We start from the raw sequence: 26,576 nt of genomic DNA on the forward strand, positions 1-26,576 counted from the left end.
CCCCTAGCGGTTGGTGAATGCAGGCAGGTAAACTAAAAAAATGCATTTTCGCATTAAATAAGTAGGTACTGTACAAGCTGATTAGTTGATGTCTGCTGTATGATGTTATTATGAGTATTTAGTAACAAGATATTAAACAACTATAGGATCCTTTTACACATCTTCTTTACAATGGTCTATGCTGGAGCTTTAGTGTTTATCTATGTATTATCTCTTACATTTAATAAATCAATAAAAGCAAGTGTTTCCTTAAAATTAACAAGGGCAAAAGCAGTTTTTGTAAACAATTTAAAATGGTGATTTTGACCACTAAAACAAATCGAATCCTGTAATGGATATTATTGAAATGTGATATTAAAAAGCACTTAATGATATTGGCATCCGTAGTTTGCTTTACCCAGTACCCACGTTACGTTTATTTTCATTACTTACAAATCAACATTTTCTTAAAAGTCTCAAATAACTTGTGTGGGTGGTTTACCGGACAGGAATTAGCTTAAACCAGGACTAGGCCTTAGTTTAATTAGGAAATATAACTAGTTGTAACAAACATGCCTTGCTAAAAAATTACTAGTGCGCATTTTGAGGCAAAACAAAGAGTACTGATGTATTTTAAGATATGTCAGTGCAAGTTGTTTTCAGTTTGGACAGCTCTTACATTTATTTTAGTCTAGGACTAGTTTAATCCCTGTCCGGGAAACCGCCCCGTAGTGTTGAAATAAGTTCATTTAATAAAACAAATGAAACACACATTCACAGGTGCCGTTTCAAACATATATTCTGGAAATAACATATTTATGGCTAATTCACAACTTACAGCACTTAAATTATATAACATTTTACTTATACATATTTAAATTACAATGACCTCAATGGTGAACGTGATTTCACCAAGTAAGATGTGATCCTGGATCAACACCTTTGTTGGTCCTGGATCAACATTTTCATTTACCAATCAGATTGCAGGATTAAGATTAGTGTGCATGTTAGATTTAGGTTTAGGATTTGGTTAGGGGCTTTTAAGAAATACTCCTTAAACTATTATTTCAAACTAATTTGAGGGTTTAAAAATGGTTAGGGTTTGAGTTAAGGGTAGGTTGGGTTATCTTTGATTAAAATGTTTATCCAGGATCACATCTTACTTGATGAAATCACGACGACCTTTGATCAATACTGCATCTTTTTGTGTACTACAATTGAAATGAAGGCATAGAAATGTAATGGACTATCAGTTTTTTGTCATTGCAATGTCAAGTTCACAGGTATTAGCTGAAAACTTCAACATTTTTCAGTATATCAGCATCATCAATCATGGGCGTTGTGTCTGAATGGCAGTGTGATGATCTACCTGGACAGTAATAGTATTAAAAAAATAATAATGATTACATTACTGCTGGACGAAGTACTGGAAAAGCAGAATACAAGTTAACAACAACAAAAAATTATAACTTTAAGCAACATTGGCATCAACATCATCCAAATAATCTTCAGCATAGTTGAGCATCTGCTGTACAGCGGTGAAAAGCAAGAGATCACAGTTGAGGTTCAGTTCAAGCTCCTGACTGTAGTTCTTCACAGGGTAACACACAAGACACAGGAACACCCAGTCGAGAGCTGACCTCCTGTACCTGTAGAGTCAATACAAATCTCTCAGTCCATCTCTCACACTTTCAGCTCCATATGACACAGTTTCAGCTCTGTAAGATCTCACCTTTGACTTAATGTAGGAACTGACATAAACCTTTAGAAGATCTTTCTCCACCAGAGGACACGCCACATCTATTTTTGTCATTAAGACGACTTGAGGAACACCTGAAAATTGTTTAATTAAGCAGAGATATCAGCAGCTTAATATGCAACACAAATTTACATTTATATAACACAAAAATAACAACTGGCTGTACGGATACAAATAGTCACTTTGTGATAAAGTTGTAAATCACAGCTATTGACCAATCAGCATTAAGAACGGGAATCATGTGTTTTATAAACGCACTTACTCAGCGAGTTCACTTTTTTGTGTATGGCTGCAAGTTTTTCCTCCAGTTTCCTGGACATGAGGGAGATTTTGGTGGCATCTATTATGTAAACCACACAGTGGATCTTCTGCTGTAGAGATGAAGGTCTGGAGGACTTTTGCTCATCAGGATGAAATGGTACCATGGGGTTGAACTTAAGAAAAACAATTGATGGTAAAGTAACAATCAACTTAAAACTTCAACTAGTTAATTTTGGATACAACCGTATCATCTTAATGTTTATCTTACTTGATATCGGTCTGGTATGAGACCCTGAATGATGCTGCTGATGTCCTCAATATCCAGACCTGCACCTGTCTGCTCCTCCAGTCCCATAGTGTCACACAACACAAATGGCAATGGCTTTCCCTCGCGGCCATCTTTCAGTGGATATGTGCGAAACTAAAAGAGAATATAGGGACCAAAACAATAAGTCATGAAGAGATATTTAACACCCTTCTTAATAAAGAAAGCTTTTATTGTACCTGTGTGGTGAGGCTGGTGCCTGAAGATCCTGCCATGGCTTTGTTGGTCATGCGTCCCATGAAGATGGAGTTGATGGAGTTGAAGAAACTGGACTTTCCAGCACCTACAGGACCGATCATTAGGATTCGAACCCGGTTCACAGAGGACACCAGGGGTTTATGATCTTTGATGCACTTCATGAGGTCTTGTTTTTGTCTACAATAGCAGTTAAACCATTAGTTTAACAGCATGAAATGAACAACAGAGTGAAACAACATTTTGTGAAAACATACTTTTCTGTCCACAGAATATTTCTCCATGGCTTCTCTTTGACTGGACCTGCAGTGACCTGAGGGACTGGAGGATTAACAACTGGAAGACAAATATTCAATAGATGTTTGAACGTGTTAATAAACTATGTTAATAAATTATTATGTATGTCCTAAATGTATTATTATTATTATTATAAGTAGTGATAACATTTTTTTCTGATGAAAGACTTACTCTTCTTCACTCTGTACACCTCACATTCACAAAGCCGAGTGTCGTTTCCATACAGAGTTGAGGGATTAAAATTGAACATGATATTTCTGTTTCCCCACTGTCCACTATCATATAGATTAGGTTGGTTGTTTTGCATGAAATATAACTGTTGGCCAAAACTGGGCACATTAGAGTCATCAATCCGTACATTATATCCAGGAGCTATTTTGATGGAGACAGGGTTCCCGCCATGAGTAGGTAAGCAGAAAAGAAAGGCCTCAGAATCAACAATAATCTGCCTACTTTGAGTATAATCTTTACTCGTATATCCACCATATATGTAGCCTGAGTTGTTGTAAGCTACGAGTAAAGTTGGACCCTGACGGTCACAGAGCTGGTGGAAAGCAGCAGCATTATATCCATGAACAGACGCTTTGAAGAGAAGAGTCAGATCCACATCACCCAACAAGACACAGAGCTGCTTTTTTTGTTTTTTGGTTAATCTAGATGTGAGGGAATCCATGTGTCCTAAAGAACAAAACAAGAGATATGCAAATATACATTAACATGTAAGCAAATCCAAATGTATATTAAGAAATAAATAATACATCATATTACTGTTGCTGTAATATATTGCTGAAATGTCCCATATCCTAAGGACCCGCTTTGGTTTGTCTTTTTTCAGATTTCTTCCATAAATATTATAACCAAATATTTTCTTTGAACATGAAGCAGTGTAACTGTCCACATTTTTTACAACAGGTTCCAGTTCCCTTATGGTTCCCACTTAGTTAAATTTTTTTGGGAACCAAATAAGTGTCATGGTAATTGTTCACCGGTGGTGTCTCGTTTACCTTTTCCTTTATATTGCACGTAGTCCTGTCTTTCGTTGCACGCTCATTTGTTTGGTCACAGTCCTGCTGCTCTGCTTTGTCTTGTCGGATGTTTCCTTGTTTCTTTCTCCAGTTACCCCAGGTTTGGATTACGGCATCCGGAGGCTCGTCTTCGCCCGGACCTCTCGCCTGTGGATTACTGGATTTATATTGACTTTGTTTGTTCTCGGAGCAGCTGGTTCGCTTCGTTATTAGGCGGTACACCAGCTGTCTCTGTTTCCCAGCGGCTTGCACCATCACCCGCTAGTGGATTATACTATTTTCACCATTGTGGATTACATTGACTCTATAGACTGTGTTTGTCTCTCGGAGCAGCTGGTTCGCTTCGTTATTAGGCGGTATACCAGTTACTTCCGGGTGGCTTCATCTACATCAGGATTCCACAGTGGATTACTTCGTCTGAGAGCGTGGGTGGCTCTCTCTCTCTTCAGATCTGTATTGGACTATCTTGTAGTGCCGACTCACTCTCTCCTACTGTTGGGCGTGCTTCACTCCCACTGTAGTGATACCATCCAGAGTGAGTCGAGGGTGTTTGCCGTGTGTGGATCTTACCATTGACTTTGCACTCCAGGTCTCAAATTCTCTATTCTCAATAAACTCTGTTAACTTGCAATTGACTCCGAAGTTTTTTCCTGACAGATGAGCGCGCCAACAATGGAGTCAGCGAGTTTGGAAAGTCTGGAGGTGCAGACCGCCCTTCATCAGCAGGGGGCGGTCATGGAACAACACTCTTCATTATTGACTGATGCGGCCAGAGACTTTAACATGTTGTCTGAGCAACTAAAGGAGTTTAGTAATCTGTTGGACCAAGTGGTTCCTCACAGTGAACCTCCAGCTACATCCGGAGGAGTCGTTTCGACTGAACGGGAGCCACACACGGCAACACCTCCTACCTACAACGGCGATCCCAACACCTGCCGATCCTTTTTGCAACAGTGCTCTCTCGTCTTTGCGCTCCAACCCCATCGCTTTTCTTCATCCACTTCCAAGGTGGCTTATGTTCTGACGTTACTCACGGGAAGAGCGAGAGACTGGGGTATGGCTGCCTGGGGGGCTAAGGCTCCATTTACGTTATCATTCGAGGCTCTAGAGGAGGAGATGTTGAAATTATTTGATCGCTCACTCAAGGGAGATTTGGCGGCGGCTGAATTGGCGAGATTACGGCAACGTAATGACTCTGTTACTGACTTTGCCATCAGTTTTAAGACACTCGCTATTTGCTGCAACTGGAACGATGCTGCGTTAAGAGCTCTATTCCTCGAGGGTCTCACACCAGCGATTCAAGACGAGATTGCACTGAGGGAGCCACCCACGTCACTGAAGGCTGCCATCGATCTGGCTCTGAGGGTTGAGTCTCGCCGTCGGCAGAGAGATCTGCGTCGTTCATTTCGCCATCTGATGTCGGAACCAGGGGAGACCACTTCGGAGATGTCCACCGAGGAGCCTATGCAGCTTGGCAAGTTTCGTATCTCTGCTGGTGAGAGAAGTCGTCGTCTGTCTAAAGGTCTCTGCTTGTATTGTGGCAAGCCGGGGCACTTGGCGGCTACATGTCCGGTAAAAGGCTCACGCCCGACGATGAACTTGGGAGTCTCGGTGGGCGCATCGTCATTTAAATCTCCCGTATGCAGTACCACTCTTCCCGTTATTATTAATTCTTTCCATTCACAGGCGTTGCTGGATTCCGGTGCGGAGGCGTGTCTTTTGGATGCTGGGTTGGCCAAGTCCTGGGGTATTCCATTTATCCCTCTTTCCTCTCCTTTGTCTGCCTGGACGTTGAAGGGTCAGCATATGGCTGTGATCACGCACCGCACACCCCCTGTGAGTTTGTTTGTTTCTGGCAATCATCGTGAGGAAATTGAATTTTACATCTTAGGGGATTCACAGTCACCAGTCATTTTAGGCCATGACTGGTTATCCAAACATAATCCTCACGTTGATTGGCAGAACAATGTTGTGTTATCATGGAAGTCTTCGTGTTATGTTTCTTGTCTTGGTCCTGCTCCTTCTCCTGTCTCTTGTTCTGTTTCGCAGGTTCCGGCTGTCGATCTCTCAGGGGTCCCGGCGGAGTACTCGGATCTGCATCACTTCTCTGCCTCCTCATCGGTCGTATGATTGCGAAATCAAACTTTTTCCCAACACTTCTCCGCCTAAGGGTCGTATATTTTCCCTATCTAAACCAGAAAGAGAGGCTATGGACAAATATATTAATGACGCTCTGAAAGCCGGTCTCATTCGCCGCTCCTCGTCTCCAGACGGTGCTGGATTTTTCTTTGTTAAGAAGAAAGATGGGTCTCTTCGTCCGTGCATTGATTATCGAGGGCTGAATAACATTACTGTTATGAATAAGTACCCCTTGCCATTAATGTCATCAGCATTCGAGTTGTTACAGGGAGCGCCCGTATTTACCAAGTTAGATCTGCGCAACGCTCATCACTTGGTACGTATTAAAGAGGGCGATGAGTGGAAGACAGCCTTTAATACACCCTCGGGACACTGGGAATATTCCGTTCTGCCGTTCGGTCTTTGTAACGCTCCAGCTGTCTTTCAGACCATGGTCAATGAAGTGCTGGGTGACATGATTAACAGATTTGTCTTTGTGTATCTCGATGACATTCTCATCTTTTCTCCCTCCATGCAGATACACACTCAGCACGTTCGCATGGTTTTACAACGGCTTTTAGAGAATCAACTGTTCGTTAAGGCGGAAAAGTGCGAGTTCCACAGGAAGTCAGTTTCGTTTCTGGGTTTTGTTATTGCCGAGAGAGAAATTCGTCCCGATCCCGCTAAAGTTAAGATGGTTGCCGATTGGCCAGTACCCGACACTCGGAAAGAGCTTCAGCGATTTCTGGGATTCGCCAACTTTTATCGGCGTTTCATCAGAAATTTTGGTCAGATCGCTAAACCTCTTACCGCTCTCACTTCACCTAACGTATGTTTCCATTGGAATAGAGAGGCTCAGGAGGCCTTTGATGCGTTAAAGTCCCGGTTCATCTCTGCGCCTGTCCTCTCTATTCCCGATCCGGCTAAACAATTTATAGTGGAAGTGGATGCATCTGATGTCGGGGTAGGCGCCGTGTTATCTCAGCGATCGTCTATTGATGGGAAAGTACATCCGTGTGCTTTTTTCTCTCAAAGGTTAAACCCAGCAGAACATAATTACGACATAGGGAATCGGGAGCTGTTGGCGGTTAGACTCGCTTTGGGTGAATGGCGTCACTGGTTGGAGGGAACCTCGGAGCCCTTTCTGGTCTGGACGGATCATAAGAATCTTGAGTACATCCGTTCGGCCAGAAGACTAACATCTAGGCAGGCTCGTTGGGCACTCTTCTTTGATCGTTTTAACTTCACTCTCTCGTACCGGCCTGGCTCGAAGAATACAAAACCTGATGCTCTCTCCCGTCTGTTCGAGAAGTCTGATTCAGAGCGGACTGAGACCATTCTCCCGGAGGGGAGAGTGGTCGGCGCCCTCGTATGGGGAATCGAACAGCGGGTGAGAGAGGCCGGTCGGGAGGGGGAAGTTCCGGAGGGGTGTCCAGCGGGTCGTCTATGGGTTCCTGAGCAGTTACGTTCCGATGTCATCCGGTGGGGTCACGAGTCCAAGTTTGTCGGCCATGCAGGTATTCGGAGAACGTCGGCCATGCAGGTATTCGGAGAACGTTGGTGGCCTTCTATGTCCACAGACGTCAGACAGTTTGTATTAGCCTGTTCAGTTTGTGCTCGTAATAAAGCATCTAATTTACCAACCGCTGGTCTGCTTAAATCTTTGCCTGTGCCCTCCTGCCCCTGGTCTCATATAGCCCTTGACTTTGTCACCGGCTTACCGGCATCTAATGGTAACACTGTTATTCTAACTGTGGTGGATCGCTTTTCAAAGGCGGTTCATTTTATTCCCCTGCCCAAACTTCCTTCTGCTAAAGAGATGGCCCATGTTTTGATTAGTCACGTCTTTCGGTTACATGGTATTCCGACTGATGTATTGTCAGATAGGGGTCCTCAGTTCATCTCCCGTTTTTGGCACGAGTTTTGTAGACAAATTGGTGCTACGGCCAGCTTGTCTTCTGGTTATCACCCGCAGACCAATGGGCAATGCGAACGGGCTAATCAGGATCTCGGTACAACGCTCCGCTGTCTGTCGTCACAATATCCGAATTCCTGGTGCGATCAGCTTCCGTGGGTTGAGTATTCTCATAATTCTCTTCCCATTACGTCTACCAATTTGTCCCCATTTGAGCTTTCCAACGGTTATCAACCTCCCTTGTTTCCATCACAGGAGCCCTAGGCAGCGGTTCCGTCTGCGTTAGCTTTCGTGCGCAGGTGCAGACGCACTTGGAGGAGAGTTAAGACACTGTTATTATCTAATTCCAGACGAACCAAAGCTGCGGCTGACCGTCATCAGCGACCTCCACCCCGTTACGTTTGTGGTCAAAGGGTATGGCTTTCTACCAAGGATCTGTCTCTCCGTGAGCCTTCTCGTAAGATGGCTCCGCGATTCATTGGGCCATACAGCATTTCTAAGGTCATTAATCCGGTGACGGTAAAGCTTAAGTTACCTCTTTCTCTTGGTCGGGTTCACCCTGTTTTTCATGTATCCAAGGTTAAACCTGTGATGTTTGCTTGCTATAACCCCCCTGTCTCTGCCCCTAATCCCCCCGCCCCTCGTCTAGTGGATGGTGCCCCTGTCTATACAGTTAAGAGTTTACTAGATTCTCGCCGCAGGGGCAGAAGATTTCAGTATCTAGTGGATTGGGAAGGATACGGTCCGGATGAGAGGAGCTGGGTTCCGGCTCGGGATATACTGGATCGTGGGCTGATCGAGGACCTCCGTCGGCGACAAGGTGAGTCTCCCGGTCCGTATGGTGCCGGTCGTGGAGGGGGGGCTACTGTCATGACTGCTGGGTGATCGATGGTGGTGTGTGGGGTTTGTGTTTGTTTTCCTGTGGTGACGGTTCCTCGTGTGTTCACTAACCCCGCCCGCTCGTTTCGGTAATCGTTCACCGGTGGTGTCTCGTTTACCTTTCCCTTTATATTGCACGTCGTCCTGTCTCTCGTTGCGGACTCATTTGTTTGGTCACAGTCTTGCTGCTCTGCCTTCTCTTGTCGGACGTTTTTGTTTCTTTCTCCAGTTACCCCAGGTTTGGATGACGGCATCCGGAGGCTCGTCTTCGCCCGGACCTCTCGCCTGTGGATTACTGGATTTATATTGACTTTGTTTGTTCTCGGAGCAGCTGGTTCGCTTCGTTATTAGGCGGTACACCAGCTGTCTCTGTTTCCCAGCGGCTTGCACCATCACCCGTTAGTGGATTATACTATTTTCACCATTGTGGATTACATTGACTCTATAGACTGTGTTTGTCTCTCGGAGCAGCTGGTTCGCTTCGTTATTAGGCGGTATACCAGTTACTTCCGGGTGGCTTCATCTACATCAGGATTCCACAGTGGATTACTTCGTCTGAGAGCGTGGGTGGCTCTCTCTCTCTTCAGATCTGTATTGGACTATCTTGTAGTGCCGACTCACTCTCTCCTACTGTTGGGCGTGCTTCACTCCCACTGTAGTGATACCATCCAGAGTGAGTCGAGGGTGTTTGCCGTGTGTGGATCTTACCGTTGACTTTGCACTCCAGCTCTCAAATTCTCTATTCTCAATAAACTCTGTTAACTTGCAATTGACTCCGAAGTTTTTTCCTGACAATAAGAACGTTCTGGGAACGCTCCTTCTAGGTTATATTTATAATAACCTAGAGAGAACGTTCCCAGAACGTTTCTTGTAGGTTTTTAAAATATAACAAATTAACGTTTATAATGGATTGTCTTTATTAAGGCAACTTGGTAAAGCTCACAGGTGCAGCGCAGTAAATGCCCACTCCTCTGTGTATTCACTACTGTTGCTATTTATCCAATTTTTTATTTATTTAGGAAATTAAGTAAAAACATCATATGGCGCAAACAACAAAAAATGTGATCATCAGGTCTTAGTAGGTTAATGGGAATTCTATTGGTTTTAATGAAACTATACTGCCCTCCGAAGGCTAAGTGCAGTATCTACGCAAACACTGAAACTGAGAAAAATGGCTTTAAAGTTTTTTACACCAGCCAGTCAAACATGTTACTGCAATTTTGGCACACACATTTCTCTGAAATGGGACAAAATTTAACCAGGAGACTTTGTCACAAGACACAACAGATCTCACAAAGCCCATTTTAACCCTTAACTCAATTTTGACCAAATGCATAGTTACTGCGCTTTCGCTTTGTAGGGCAGTATAATGGTCTCTGTTGGAATATATTTGCACTTTAAACTAAATAACATTTTGACAAAATGACTTTAAACCATGATTTTTTTACGTCAGGGTACACGAGTTGAGTCAAGCTCAATTCAAACTAATAGAAACAAAAGGATTATAGAAACCAATATATTTAACAAGAAAAGAAACCGAAACCAGTGCGAGTGCAACTAACAAGGCTCTTAATAGTAATGATTTTCTTAAAATACAACTTAACTTATTAAACATTTTATTCTAAAAAGCTACTTTTAGGACTTACATTAAAGCATTACAATAAAAAAATGTGTTTCATATCCTAGTCATATAAAATAAACAATCTTTATATTGAATGTTTAACAAATATTTAGACAGAAAATCTGTCTTACCTTTTACAATGAAAAGTCTCTATGTACGAATGAATGAATATGAATGAATAAAGCAGATGAATCAGCAGTTTCCCTCTTTCTCTCCCTCTGTCTGTGTTTCCTCTTCGTGCCGTTAGTTTGTTGTTGTTACGCCCACTAGCGGTTACTGAATGCACGGCAGGGAATTCGTACAAAAGTAATAGAAAAACATTGACTTGAAATGAAAAAGGGAATTAACTGAGTAAAAAATAATTAAATATATCATTCGTAGTATCTGCTGTATGATGACCATTTTATTATGAATATTGAGTAGCAGAACGTACTTCAATAATGTTATATACAACATAACCTACATGACAATCTTTTCTTATTAGAAGAATATTACACATCTTGGTCATACTTCACAAAATCTTTAGTGTTATCTATACATCATGTGTTACATTTAATAAATCAATAAAAGTAAGATTAATAAAAAATAATAATAAGAGAAAAGTGTCATGCTGGAGATATTTTGATCAATATCTCATAAGTAAATAATAGCAGGTATGATTTTCAATAATTTTGTGTAATGCTTTTCAGTACACTACACTAATAATAATAATAATAATAATAATAATAATAATAATAATAATTAATTTGCATCGAATAATCTGCTGTGACAGAAGTGGAGGATGGAAATGTTACATTAGTGCCCAAACTAACATGTTCTTTATGTTCTAATATATCCTTTATCATTCAATATATCCAAATATCTCCATTTAGTTTTAGAAAAAGACCAACTATATGCCAGATCAGAACTGTGAAAAGAAAGACCCGTGTCATTGTGTGGGTCAGTGTTAAAGGGATAGTTCACCAAAAATAATAATTCTGTCATCATTTACTCACCCTCATGTTGTTATAAACCTGTATAAATGTCTTTGTTCTGATGAACACAAAGGAAGATATTTTGAGAAATGTTTGCAAACAGTTTGTGGGCACCATTTACTTCCATAATATACCTTTTTCCTACTATGGAAGTGAATGGGGTCCATGAATAGTTTGCTTACAAACATTTCTCAAAATATCTTCTCTTGTGTTCATCAGAACAAAGACATTTATGTGGGTTTATAACAACATGAGGGTGAGTAAATGATGACAGAATTTTCATTTTTGGGTGAACCATCCCTTTAAATGCACATTCCTATCAGAGACTGCAGGCAGAGACAACTTCTGTCCCTTATTAAATAATTAATTATTATTTAGCATCATGTGTTTCTGTACTATGTGAGCATTATCACTTAGGTATCATATGTTAACATTTCTGGCTCAATAATGACAATGTATTTACACGCACATTTATTAGGGCCCGAGCACCGAGGAGCAGGCCAGAATGGCCTGCACCGAAAGGTGCGAAGCCCTATTGTTAGGGCCCGAGCACCGAGGAGCAGGCCAGAATGGCCTGCACCGAAAGGTGCGAAGCCCTATTGATTTTGCTCGGATTATTATTAGGGCCCGAGCACCGAGGAGCAGGCCAGAATGGCCTGCACCGAAAGGTGCGAAGCCCTATTGTTTTTGCTCGGATTATTATTAGGGCCCGAGCACCGAGGAGCAGGCCAGAATGGCCTGCACCGAAAGGTGCGAAGCCCTATTGGTTTTGCTCGAATTTATTAGGGCCCGAGCACCGAGGAGCAGGCCAGAATGGCCTGCACCGAAAGGTGCGAAGCCCTATTGTTTTTGCTCGAATTTATTAGGGCCCGAGCACCGAGGAGCAGGCCAGAATGGCCTGCACCGAAAGGTGCGAAGCCCTATTGTTTTTGCTCGAATTTATTATTTTTTTTTTTTTTATTTTTTTCAACACTTGTGCTAATTTGGGAGCCTTAACATACTCGAAAAGTCTTGAAATTTGGCACACACATCAGAGTCGCGTGCCACTAGGCTCATGCAAAGGCTGGAATACGGGCGTGGCAAGGGAGCTCTGTAGCGCCCCCTGTAATTCAAAAACAAACATTGGGGCACAGATCGGGCAAAAATGTACGCACATGTATGAGAGTTGGTACACATATAGATCTCATCGACCCGAACAACTTTCGCCCTCTAACATTTAAGCTCCGCCCAACAGGAAGTCGGCTATTTCGGATTGTTTAAAAAATGCATGCGGTGAACTTTTGAATACTCCTTCTAGGGGATTCATGGGATTGACACCAAACGTGGTGATCATGATGTCGAGACATTGTACTTGCTAAATTGCGAAGGGGTTTTTGATATCTCGAACGGTTCTGCCATGGCGAAGCGACAAAGTCATGGCGAAATCAGAGAAACAGGAAGTGTCTAATATCTAAGGCAAAAAATGTCTTATTGTGATGACACGCGGGGTGTTTGTTCGTCTGAAGATTCCGATCGCATCGATGTGCCTATTGTGAGTCTCGGGTATAGCGCCACCACCAGGCGCCAGGAAGTGTGTCAGTCACAAAGGTGGATTTTTTTGACAGTTCCATCCGATGTTCTTTTAAATACTCCTTCTAGGATATTCATTCGATTGACACCAAAAGTGGTCAACATGATGCTGAGACATTGTAGATGATAAATTGCGAAGGGATTTTTGATATCTCGAATGCTGTTCCCATGGCAACGTGTCAAACTTTACTTTCATTTTAAAGGCATATTGAAGCCTTTCAGTTCCATGCAGTGAACTTTTAAATACTCCTTCTAGAATATTCATTCGATTGACACCAAAAGTGGTCAACATGATGCTGAGACATTGGAGATGCTAAATTGCGAAGGAATTTTTGACATCTCGAACGCTGTTCCCATGGCAACGCGTCAAACTTTACTTTTATTTAAGGCTTTTTTAAGGCTCTTGGCGTGTTTGGATTAACTTTAAATTTGGCACACACATCAGAGTTGTTGGCAGTTAAGTGTTGACAAAAAGGTCAGATAAAGGCGTGTCTATTTAGTGGCTGACTAGCCACCCCCCCCCCGTTTGTCTAAAATGTGGGGTTTCTTTTACCTACAGTCCCCAAATGGGTCAGTAACAACATTAAATAGCCCACTGATATTTACCCACTTGAGGCCCTTGCCCACCGTGCATCGTTTTCTCGGACGCACCGTGTAGCGGAAAAATAACGTGCGAGGGCCCGCCATCGCTGCTTGCAGCTATATTTATTTTTTTTTTTATTTTTATTTTTATTTTTATTTTTATTTTTTTTAACACTTTTGGGCATTTTGGGTGCCTTAACATACTCGAAAACTCTTGAAATTTGGCACAGCCGTCAGAGTCGTCCGTCATTGCGAACGGGCAAAGGCTGGAACACGGGCGTGGCACAGGGGCTCTGTAGCGCCCCCTGTAATGCAAGAAAAAACATTGGTGCACAGATCGTGCAAACATGTACGCACATGTACGAGAGTTGGTACGCATATAGATCTCATCGATCCGAACAACTTTCGCCCTCTAACATTTTAGCTCCGCCCAACAGGAAGTCAGCCATTTTGGATTGTTTAAAAAATGCATGCAGTGAACTTTTAAATACTCCTTCTAGGGGATTCATGGGATTGACACCAAACGTGGTGATCATGATGTCAAGACATTGGACTTGCTAAATTGCGAAGGGATTTTTGATATCTCGAACGGTTCTGCCATGGCGAGGCGACAAAGTCATGGCGAATTCAGAAAAACAGGAAGTGTCTAATATCTAAGGCAAAAAAAGTCTTATTGTGATGCCATGCGGAGTGTTTGTTCTTCTGAAGATTCCGATCGCATTGATGTGCCTATTGTGACTCCCGGGTATAGCGCCACCACCAGGCGCCAGGAAGTGTGTCAGTCATGAACTTTTAAATACTTCTCCTAGGGAATTCATACGATTGACACCAAACGTGGTGAAGATGATGCTGAGACATTGGACTTGCTAAATTGCGAAGGGATTTTTGATATCTCGAACGGTGTTGCCATGGCGAGGCGACAAATTTATGGCGAATTCAGAGAAACAGGAAGTGTCTAATATCTAAAGCAAAAAATTTCTTATTGGGATGAAACACAGTGTGTATGTTCGGCCAAGGATTCCGATCGCATCGATGTGCATATTGTGAGTTTTGGGTATAGCGCCACCAACAGGCACCAGGAAGTGTGGCAGTCACAAAAGGTGGATTTTTGACAGTTCCATGCGATGTTCTTTTAAATACTCCTCCTAGGATTTTCATGCGATTGACACCAAAAGTGGTCAACATGATGCTGAGGCATTGTAGATGATAAATTGCGAAGGGATTTTTGATATCTCGAATGCTGCTCCCATGGCAACACGTAAAATTTTACTTTCATTTTCAGGCATATTTAAGCACTTGGTATGCACTTTGGGTGCCTTAACATGCTCGAAAACACCGGGAATTTGGCACAGACCTCAAAGTCATTGGCCATTAGGACCGGGCAAATGCTGGAACACGGGCGTGGCGGTAGTGCTCTGTAGCGCCCCCTATAATGCAAAAAAATTATTGGTGCACAAATCGGGCAAACATGTAAGCACATGTACGAGAGTTGGTACGTATATAGATCCCATCGACCGAACAGCTTTCACAATCAAACCTATTAGCTCCGCCCAACAGGAAGTCGGCCATTTTAGATGGTTTCAAAAATGCATACGGTGAACTTTTGAATACTCCTTCTAGGGGATTAATGGGATTGACACCAAACGTGGTGAACATGATGCCGAGACATTGTACTTGCTAATTTGCGAAGGGATTTTTGATATCTCGAACGGTTCTGTCATGGCGAGGCGACAAATTCATTGCGAAATCAGAGAAACAAGAAGTGTCTAATATCTAAGGTAAAAAATGTCTTATTGTGATGACACACGGGGTGTTTGTTCGTCTGAAGATTCTGATCGCATCGATGTGCCTATTGTGAGTCTCGGGGTATAGCGCCACTACCAGGCGCCAAGAAGTGTTGCAGACACAAATGTTGATTTTTTTGACAGTTCCATGTGATGTTCTTTTAAATACTCCTCCTAGAATGTTTATGCGATTGACACTAAAAGTGGTCAACATGATGCTGAGACATTGTAGATGCTAAATTGCGAAGGATTTTTTGACATCTCGAACGCTGTTGCCATGGCAACGCTTCAAACTTTACTTTAATTTCAGGCATATTTAAGGCTCATGGCGTGCTTAGATTAACTTTGATGTGTGTGCCAAATTTAGAGTTTTCGGCTGTTAAGTGTTAACAAAAAGGTCAGATAAAGGCGTGTCTATTAAGTGGCTCACTAGTGCCCCCGTTTGTCTAAAATGTGGGGTTTCTTTTACCTACAGTACCCAAATTGGTCAGTAGCAACATGAAATAGTCCACTGATATTTACCCACTTGATGCACTTGCCCACCGTGCATCGTTTTCTCGGAGGCACCGTGTAGCGTTAAAAAAACGTGCGAGGGCCCGCCATCGCTGCTTGCAGCTATATTTAGGGCCCGAGCACCGAGGAGCAGGCCAGAATGGCCTGCACCGAAAGGTGCGAAGCCCTATTGGTTTTGCTCGAATTTATTATTAGGGCCCAAGCACCGAGGAGCAGGCCAGAATGGCCTGCACCGAAAGGTGCGAAGCCCTATTGTTTTTGCTCGAATTTATTATTTTTTTTTTTATTAGGGCCCGAGCACCGAGGAGCAGGCCAGAATGGCCTGCACCGAAAGGTGCGAAGCCCTATTGTTTTTGCTCGAATTTATTATTTTTTTTTTATTAGGGCCCGAGCACCGAGGAGCAGGCCAGAATGGCCTGCACCGAAAGGTGCGAAGCCCTATTGTTTTTGCTCGGATTATTATTAGGGCCCGAGCACCGAGGAGCAGGCCAGAATGGCCTGCACCGAAAGGTGCGAAGCCCTATTGTTTTTGCTCGAATTTATTATAATTTTTTTTTTTATTTTTTTTTTTTTTTTCAACACTTGTGCTAATTTGGGAGCCTTAACATACTCGAAAAGTCTTGAAATTTGGCACACACGTCAGAATCGCGTGCCACTAGGCTCATGCAAAGGCTGGAATACGGGCGTGGCAAGGGAGCTCTGTAGCGCCCCCTGTAATTCAAAAACAAACATTGGGGCACAGATCGGGCAAAAATGTACGCACATGTACGAGAGTTGGTACGCATATAGATCTCATCGACCCGAACAACTTTCGCCCTCTAACATTTAAGCTCCGCCCAACAGGAAGTCGGCTATTTCGGATTGTTTAAAAAATGCATGCGGTGAACTTTTGAATACTCCTTCTAGGGGATTCATGGGATTGACACCAAACGTGGTGATCATGATGTCGAGACATTGTACTTGCTAAATTGCGAAGGGATTTTTGATATCTCGAACGGTTCTGCCATGGCGAAGCGACAAAGTCATGGCGAAATCAGAGAAACAGGAAGTGTCTAATATCTAAGGCAAAAAATGTCTTATTGTGATGACACGCGGGGTGTTTGTTCGTCTGAAGATTCCGATCGCATCGATGTGCCTATTGTGACTCCCGGGTATAGCGCCACCACCAGGCGCCAGGAAGTGTGTCAGTCACAAAGGTGGATTTTTTTGACAGTTCCATCCGATGTTCTTTTAAATACTCCTTCTAGGATATTCATTCGATTGACACCAAAAGTGGTCAACATGATGCTGAGACATTGTAGATGATAAATTGCGAAGGGATTTTTGATATCTCGAATGCTGTTCCCATGGCAACGCGTCAAACTTTACTTTTATTTAAGGCTTTTTTTTAAGGCTCTTGGCGTGTTTGGATTAACTTTAAATTTGGCACACACATCAGAGTTGTTGGCAGTTAAGTGTTGACAAAAAGGTCAGATAAAGGCGTGTCTATTTAGTGGCTGACTAGCCCCCCCCCGTTTGTCTAAAATGTGGGGTTTCTTTTACCTACAGTCCCCAAATGGGTCAGTTACAACATTAAATAGCCCACTGATATTTACCCACTTGAGGCCCTTGCCCACCGTGCATCGCTTTCTCGGACGCACCGTGTAGCGGAAAAATAACGTGCGAGGGCCCGCCATCGCTGCTTGCAGCTATATTTTTTATTATTATTTTTATTTTTTATTTTTTTTTTACGTTTCGGGGCAATTTGGGGGCCTTAACATACTCAAAAACTCTTGAAATTTTGCACAGACGTCAGAGTCGTCGGCCATCAGGTCCGGGCAAAGGCCGGACCACGGGCGTGGCAAGGGAGCTCTGTAGCGCCCCCTGTAATTCAAAAACAAACATTGGGGCACAGATCGGGCAAAAATGTACGCACATGTACGAGAGTTGGTACACATATAGATCTCATCGCCCTGAACAACTTTCGCCCTTAAACCTATTAGCTCCGCCCAACAGGAAGTCGGCCATTTTTGATTGTTTCAAAAACGCATGTGATGAACTTTTAAATACTCCTCCTAGGGGATTTATGCGATTGACACCAAACGCGGTGAACATGATGTCGAGACATTGTACTTGCTAAATTGCGAAGGGATTTTTGATATCTCGAACGGTTCTGCCATGGCGAAGCGACAAAGTCATGGCGAAATCAGAGAAACAGGAAGTGTCTAATATCTAAGGCAAAAAATGTCTTATTGTAATGATACGCAGGACGTTTGTTCGTCTGAAGATTCCGAACGCATCGATGTGCCTATTGTGAGTCTCGGGTATAGCGCCACCACCAGGCGCCAGGAAGTGTGTCAGTCACAAAGGTGGATTTTTTTGACAGTTCCATCCAATGTTCTTTTAAATACTCCTTCTAGGATTTTCATGCGATTGACACCAAAAGTGGTCAACATGATGTCGAGACATTGTACTTGCTAAATTGCGAAGGGATTTTTGATATCTCGAACGGTTCTGCCATGGCGAAGCGACAAAGTCATGGCGAAATCAAAGAAACAGGAAGTGTCTAATATCTAAGGCAAAAAATGTCTTATTGTAATGATACGCAGGACGTTTGTTCGTCTGAAGATTCCGAACGCATCGATGTGCTTATTGTGAGTCTCGGGTATAGCGCCACCACGCAGGTGCCAGGAAGTGTGTCAGTCACAAAGGTGGATTTTTTTGACAGTTCCATCCAATGTTCTTTTAAATACTCCTTCTAGGATTTTCATGCGATTGACACCAAAAGTGGTCAACATGATGCCGAGACATTGTAGATGATAAATTGCGAAGGGATTTTTGATATCTCCAACGCTGTTCCCATGGCAACTCGTCAAACTTTACTTTAATTTTAGGCATGTTTAAGGCTCTTGGCGTGCTAAGATTAACCTAAAACTTGGCACACACATCAGAGTTGTCGAAAAAAAGGTCAGACATAGGCGTGTCTCTTAAGTGGCTCACCAGCGCCCCCGTTTGTCTAAAATGTGGGGTTTCTTTTACCTACAGTCCCCAAATGGGTCAATAACAACATAAAATAGCCCACTGATATTTACCCACTTGACGAACTTGTTCACCGTGCATCGTTTTCTCGGAGGCATCGTATAGCGGTAAAAAAACGTGCGAGGGCCCGCCATCGCTGCTTGCAGCTATATTTTTTTTTTATTTTTATTTTTTTTAACACTTTTGGGCATTTTGGGTGCCTTAACATACTCGAAAACTCTTGAAATTTGGCAAAGACGTCAAAGTCGTCCGTCATTGCAGAAAACCAAAGGCTGGACAACGGGCGTGGCACAGGGGCTCTGTAGCGCCCCCTGTAATGCAGAAGAAACCATTGATGCACAGATCGGGCAAAAATGTACGCACATGTACGAGAATTGGTACGCTTATAAATCTCATCAACCCGAACAACTTTCGCCCTCTAACATTTAAGCTCCGCCCAACAGGAAGTCAGCTATTTTGCATTGTTTAAAAAATGCATGCGGTGAACTTTTAAATACTCCTTCTAGGGGATTCATGCGAATGACACCAAACGTGGTGATCATGATGTCGAGACATTGTACTTGCTAAATTGCGAAGGGATTTTTGATATCTCGAACGGTCCTGCCAAGGCGAGGCGACAAAATTGTGGCGAAATCAGAGAAACAGGAAGTGTCTAATATCTAAGGCAAAAAAATTCTTATTGTTATGCCAAGCGGGGAGTTTGTTTGTGTGAAGATTCCGATCGCATTGATGTGCCTATTGTGAGTCTCAGGTATAGCGCCACCACCAGGCGCCAGGAAGTGTGTCAGTCATGAACTTTTAGATACTTCTCCTAGGGAATTCATACAATTGACACCAAACGTGGTGAACATGATGCTGAGACATTGGACTTGCTAAATTGTGAAGGGATTTTTGATATCTCCAACGGTCCTGCCATGGCGAGGCGACAAAGTTGTGGCGAATTCAGAGAAACAGGAAGTGTCTAATATCTAAAGCAAAAAATGTCTTATTGGGATGAAACGCAGTGTGTATGTTCGGCCAAGGATTCCGATCGCATCGATGTGCCTATTGTGAGTCTCGGGTATAGCGCCACCAACAGGCACCAGGAAGTGTGGCAGTCACAAAAGGTGGATTTTTTGACAGTTCCATGCGATGTTCTTTTAAATACTCCTCCTAGGATTTTCATGCGATTGACACCAAAAGTGGTCAACATGATGCTGAGGCATAGTAGATGATAAATTGCGAAGGGATTTTTGATATCTCGAATGCTGCTCCCATGGCAACACGTCAAACTTTACTTTCATTTTCAGGGATATTTAAGCACTTGGCATGCACTTTGGGTGCCTTAACATGCTCGAAAACACCGGAAATTTGGCACAGACCTCAAAGTCGTCGGCCATTAGGTCTGGGTAAACGCTGGAACACGGGTGTGGCAGTAGGGCTCTGTAGCGCCCCCTGTAATGCAAAAAAAATATTGGTGCACAAATCGGGCAAACATGTACGCACATGTACGAAAGTTGGTACGTATATAGATCTCATCGACCCGAACAACTTTCACAATCAAACCTATTAGCTCCGCCCCACAGGAAGTCGGCCATTTTGGAGGGTTAAAAAATGCATATTGTGAACTTTTGAATACTCCTTCTAGGGGATTCATGGGATTGACACCAAACGTGGTGATCATGATGTCGAGACATTGTACTTGCTAAATTGCGAAGGGATTTTTGATATCTCGAACGGTTCTGCCATGGCGAGGCGACAAATTCATGGCGAAATCAGAGAAACAGGAAGTGTCTAATATCTAAGGTAAAAAATGTCTTATTATTATGACACACAGGGTGTTTGTTCGTCTGAAGATTCTGATCGCATCGATGTGCCTATTGTGAGTCTCGGGTATAGCGCCACCACCAGGTGCCAGGAAGTGTTGCAGTCACAAAGGTTGATTTTTTTGACAGTTCCATGTGATGTTCTTTTAAATACTCCTCCTAGAATGTTTATGTGATTGACACCAAAAGTGGTCAACATGATGCTGAGACATTATAGATGCTAAATTGCGAAGGAATTTTTGACATCTCGAATGCTGTTGCCATGGCAACGCTTCAAACTTTACTTTAATTTCAGGCATGTTTAAGGCTCTTTGCGTGCTTAGATTAACTTTAAATTTGGCACACACATGAGAGTTGTCGGCTGTTAAGTGTTGACAAAAAGGTCAGATAAAGGCGTGTCTATTTAGTGGCTCACTAGCGCCCCCGTTTGTCTAAAATGTGGGGTTTCTTTTACCTACAGTACCCAAATTGGTCAGTAGCAACATGAAATAGTCCACTGATATTTACCCACTTGATGCACGTGCCCACTTTGCGTCGTTTTCTCGGAGGCACCGTGTAGCGGTAAAAAAACGTGCGAGGGCCCGCCATTGCTGCTTGCAGCTATATTTTTATTTTTATTTTTTTTAACACTTTTGGGCATTTTGGGTGCCTTAACATACTCGAAAACTCTTGAAATTTGGCACAGACGTCAGAGTCGTCCGTCATTGCGAACGGGCAAAGGCTGGAACACGGGCGTGGCACGGGGGCTCTGTAGCGCCCCCTGTAATGCAAAAAAAAACATTGATGCACAGATCGTGCAAATATGTACGCACATGTAAGAGAGTTGGTACGCATATAGATCTCATCGACCCGAACAACTTTCGCCCTCTAACATTTAAGCTCCGCCCAACAGGAAGTCGGCTATTTTGGATTGTTTAAAAAATGCATGCGTTGAACTTTTGAATACTCCTCCTAGAGGATGCATGCGATTGACACCAAAAGTGGTGAACATGATGTCGAGACATTGGACTTGCTAAATTGCGAAGGGATTTTTGATATCTCGAACGGTTCTGCCATGGCGAGCCGACAAAGTTGTGGCGAAATCAGAGAAACAGGAAGTGTCTAATATCTAAAGCAAAAAATGTCTTACTGTAATGACACGCGGGGTGTTTGTTCGTCTGAAGATTCCGATCGCATCGATGTGCCTATTGTGAGTCTCGGGTATAGCGCCACCACCCGGCGCCAGGAAGTGTGTCAGTCACAAAGCTGGATTTTTTTGAAAGTTCCATGCAATGTTCTTTTAAATACTCCTTCTAGGATTTTCATGCGATTGACACCAAAAGTGGTCACCATGATGCCGAGACATTGTAGATGATAAATTGCGAAGGGATTTTTGATATCTCAAACGCTGTTCCCATGGCAACGCGTCAAACTTTACTTTCATTTTAAAGGCATATTTAAGCCTTTCAGTTCCATACAGTTAACTTTTAAATACTCCTTCTAGGATTTTCATGCGATTGACACGAGAAGTGGTCAACATGATGCCGAGACATTGTAGATGATAAATTGCGAAGGGATTTTTGATATCTCAAACGCTGTTCCCATGGCAACCTGTCAAACTTTACTTTCATTTTAAAGGCATATTTGAGCCTTTCATACAGTTAACTTTTAAATACTCCTTCTAGGATTTTCATGCGATTGACACGAGAAGTGGTCAACATGATGCCGAGACATTGTAGATGATAAATTGCGAAGGGATTTTTGATATCTCAAACCCTGTTCCCATGGCAATGCATCAAACTTTACTTTCATTTTTACACATATTTAAGGCTGACAGTTACATGCTGTGAACCTTTAAATACTCCTCGTATGGGATTCATGCGATTGACACCAGAAGTGGTCAACATGATGCCGAGACATTGTAGATGATAAATTGCGAAGGAATTTTAGACATCTCGAACGCTGTTCTCATGGCAACACGTCAAACTTTACTTTAATTTAAGGCATGTTTAAGGCTCTTGGCGTGCTTCGTTGAACTTTAAATTTGGCACACACATCCAGAGATGTATAAAGTACTAGGGACCCAGACTTGAGTAAAAGTACAAGTGCTCTATCAAAAAAGTGAGCACACCACTTAAGTGGAAGTACTGAAGTATTAAACATGTTTTGTACTTAAGTATTGCAAGTAGTTTATTTTAAAATATACTACTCAAGTACTGAAAGTAAAAGTACAAGTATTGTGTAATGTAGTTATTAAAGAAAACAGTCAAAAGTTTGAATATAATATTGTTTATATTATTTCAAATGTTTAAGCTAAAGGACACTCACAATTGCTTTGGCTGTAGCAGGAGTACAAGGACAGGAATGTTCAGATTAATTTAACTAATATGGCAATAGAGAATTCAGAATTAATAAAATATTAGTCGATGTAATGGTAATAGGTAAAGGTACAAGATGTTTCAATGTATTTAGGTTTCATTCTTTCGCGCACACTCGCCCTTTCTCGCGAATTCTCTCTCTCTATCGGTCTCTCTCGTGCACTTTGGTTCTCTCTTCACTTCACATTTGTCCACAACTGCGGCTCATATTTGTGAGTGAGAGGGAGGGAGGGGTCCGCTCTTCACTATCTCCTATTGGTTTAGACCACAATCTGTGTGTGTTTCTAATGTGTATCACCGCTCCGGCAGTGACAATGTGGGTTTGGAATGATTCGTAGCATTTGAGTGTAACGAGTAACTATGCAGCACATAAAAAATGTATTGGAGTAAAAGTATTAAACTCATCGAAAATATGTACTGAAGTAAAAGTGGAAGTAGGAGAAAAAAATAATACTTCAGTAGAGTACAGATACTGCCTATTAGTACTTAAGTACAGTAGTGAAGTAGTTCTACTTCGTTACTATACATCTCTGCACACATCAGAGTTTTCAGCTGTTAAGTGTTGACAAAAAGGTCAGACATAGGCGTGTCTCTTAAGTGGCTCACTAGTGCACCTGTTTGTCTAAAATGTGGGGTTTCTTTTACCTACAGTCCCCAAATGGCTCAGAAACAACATTAAATAGCCCACTGATATTTTACCCACTTGATGCCCTTGCCCACCGTGCATCGTTTTCTCGGACGCACCGTGTAGCGGTAAAAAAACGTGCGAGGGCCCGCCATTGCTGCTTGCAGCTATATTTAGGGCCCGAGCACCGAGGAGCAGGCCAGAATGGCCTGCACCGAAAGGTGCGAAGCCCTATTGATTTTGCTCGGATTATTATTTTTATTATTTTTTTTTTTTTTTTTTTTTTTTTTATTATTTTTTTCAACACTTTTGGGAATTTTGAGTGCCTTAACATACTCGAAAACTCTTGAAATTTGGCACAGACGTCAGAGTCGTCCGTCATCGCAGAAAACCAAAGGCTGGAACCTGGGCGTGGCAGGGGGGCTCTGTAGCGCCCCCTGTAATGAAAAAAAAAACATTGGTGCACAGATCGGACAAACATGTACGCACATGTACGAAAGTTGGTACGCATATAGATCTCATCGACCCGAACAACTTTCGTACTCTAACATATTAGCTCTGCCCAACAGGAAGTCGGACATTTTGGATTGTTCAAAAAATGCATGCGTTGAACTTTTAAATACTCCTCCTAGAGGATGAATGCGATTGACACCAAAAGTGGTGAACATGATGTCGAGACATTGTACTTGCTAAATTGCGAAGGGATTTTTGATATCTCGAACGGTTCCGCCATGGCGAGGCGATGAATTCATAGCGAATTCAGAGAAACAGGAAGTGTCTAATATCTGAGGCAAAAAATATCTTATTGTGATGCCATGCGGGATGTTTGTTCGTCTAAAGATTCCGATCGCATCGATGTGCCTATTGTGACTCCCGGGTATAGCGCCACCACCAGGCGCCAGGAAGTGTGTCAGTCACAAAGGTGATTTTTTTTCACAGTTCCATGCGATGTTCTTTTAAATACTCCTTCTAGGATTTTCATGCGATTGTTACCAAAAGTGGTCATCATGATGCCGAGACATTGTAGATGATAAATTGCGAAGGGATTTTTGATATCTCAAAAGCTGTTCCCATGGCAACACGTCAAACTTTACTTTCATTTTAAAGGCATATTTAAGCCTTTTAGTTGCATGCTGTTAACTTTTAAATACTCGTCCTAGGATTTTCATGCGTTTGACACGAGAAGTGGTCGTCATGATGCCGAGACATTGTAGATAAAAAAAATTGTGAAGGGATTTTTGATATCTCAAACGCTGTTCCCATGGCAACCTGTCAAACTTTACTTTCGTTTTTAAGGCATATTTAAACCTTACATCTGCATGCGGAAACTTTTAAATACTCCTCCTGAGGAAATAATGTGATTGACTCCAGAAGTGGCCAACATAATGGTGAGACATTGTAGATGATAAATTGCGTAGGAATTTTTGATATCTCAAACGCTGTTCCCATGGCAACGCGTCAAACTTTGCTTTCACTTTCCAGCATATTTAAGGCTGACTGTTACATGCTGTGAACCTTTAAATACTCCTCGTATGCGATTCATGCGATTGACACGAGAAGTGGTCAACATGATGCCGAGACATTGTAGATGATAAATTGCGAAGGGATTTTTGATATCTCGAATGCTGTTCCCATGGCAACGTGTCAAACTTTACTTTCATTTTTACACATATTTAAGGCTGACAGTTACATGCTGTGAACCTTTAAATACTCCTCGTATGCGATTCATGCGATTGACACGAGAAGTGGTCAACATGATTCCGAGACATTGTAGATGATAAATTGCGAAGGAATTTTTGACATCTCGAACGCTGTTCCCATGGCAACGCGTCAAACGTTACTTTAATTTCAGGCATGTTTAAGGCTCTTGGCGTGCTTAGTTGAACTTTAAATTTGGCACACACATCAGAGTTTTCGACTGTTAAGTGTTGACAAAAACGTCAGATAAAGGCGTGTCTATTTAGTGGCTGACTAGCACCCCCGTTTGTCTAAAATATGGGGTCTCTTTTACTTACAGTCCCTAATTGGGTAAGTAACAACATAAATAGTCCACCGATATTTACCCACACGATGCACTTGCCCACCGTGCATCGTTTTCTCGGAGGCACCGTGTAGCGGTAAAAAAACGTGCGAGGGCCCGCCATCGCTGCTTGCAGCTATATTTTTTTTTTTTTTTTTTTTTTTTTTTTTTTTTTATTATTTTTTTCAACACTTTTGGGAATTTTGAGTGCCTTAACATACTCGAAAACTCTTGAAATTTGGCACAGACGTCAGAGTCGTCCGTCATCGCAGAAAACCAAAGGCTGGAACACGGGCGTGGCAGGGGGGCTCTGTAGCGCCCCCTGTAATGGAAAAAAAAAACATTGGTGCATAGATCGGACAAACATGCACGCACATGTACGAAAGTTGGTACGCATATAGATCTCATCGACCCGAACAACTTTCGTACTCTAACATATTAGCTCCGCCCAACAGGAAGTCGGCCATTTTGGATTGTTTAAAAAATGCATGCGGTGAACTTTTAAATACTCCTCCTAGTGGATTAATAGGATTGACACCAAACGTGGTGAACGTGATGTCAAGACATTGTACTTGCTAAATTGCGAAGGGATTTTTGATATCTCGAACGGTTCTGCCATGGCGAGGCGACAAATTCATGGCGAAATCAGAGAAACAGGAAGTGTCTAATATCTAAGGCAAAAAATGTCTTATTGTGATGACACGCAAGGTGTTTGTTCGTCTGAAGATTCCGATCGCATCGATGTGCCTATTGTGACTCCCGGGTATAGCGCCACCACCAGGCGCCAGGAAGTGTTGCAGTCATAAAGGTTGATTTTTTTGACTGTTCCATCCAATGTTCTTTTAAATACTCCTAGGATATTCATGCGATTGACACCAAAAGTGGTCAACATGATACTGAGACATTGTAGATGATAAATTGCGAAGGAATTTTTGACATCTCGAACGCTGTTTCC

General features: G+C 42.5%; 2 protein-coding genes across 3 annotated transcripts in view; both read right to left on the minus strand.

Moving 5' to 3' along the window:
- Nucleotides 1–26,576, minus strand: part of frem1b (Fras1 related extracellular matrix 1b) — a 136,768-nt gene that overhangs the window by 14,748 nt on the left and 95,444 nt on the right. The window lies entirely within an intron of this gene.
- LOC141349162 (interferon-induced protein 44-like) lies at nucleotides 1,957–10,647 on the minus strand. Its single transcript, XM_073861900.1, has 6 exons — nucleotides 10,506–10,647; nucleotides 2,988–3,494; nucleotides 2,777–2,855; nucleotides 2,504–2,699; nucleotides 2,268–2,420; nucleotides 1,957–2,172 (listed from the first exon to the last, which is right to left on the minus strand). The coding sequence occupies exons 2-6, from the start codon at nucleotides 3,487–3,489 to the stop codon at nucleotides 1,963–1,965; spliced, it is 1,140 nt and encodes a 379-aa protein (XP_073718001.1). The 5' UTR covers nucleotides 3,490–3,494; nucleotides 10,506–10,647; the 3' UTR covers nucleotides 1,957–1,962.

The sequence above is a fragment of the Misgurnus anguillicaudatus genome, chromosome 23, assembly GCF_027580225.2.
Source record: "Misgurnus anguillicaudatus chromosome 23, ASM2758022v2, whole genome shotgun sequence".
NCBI classification, from domain to species: domain Eukaryota; kingdom Metazoa; phylum Chordata; class Actinopteri; order Cypriniformes; family Cobitidae; genus Misgurnus; species Misgurnus anguillicaudatus.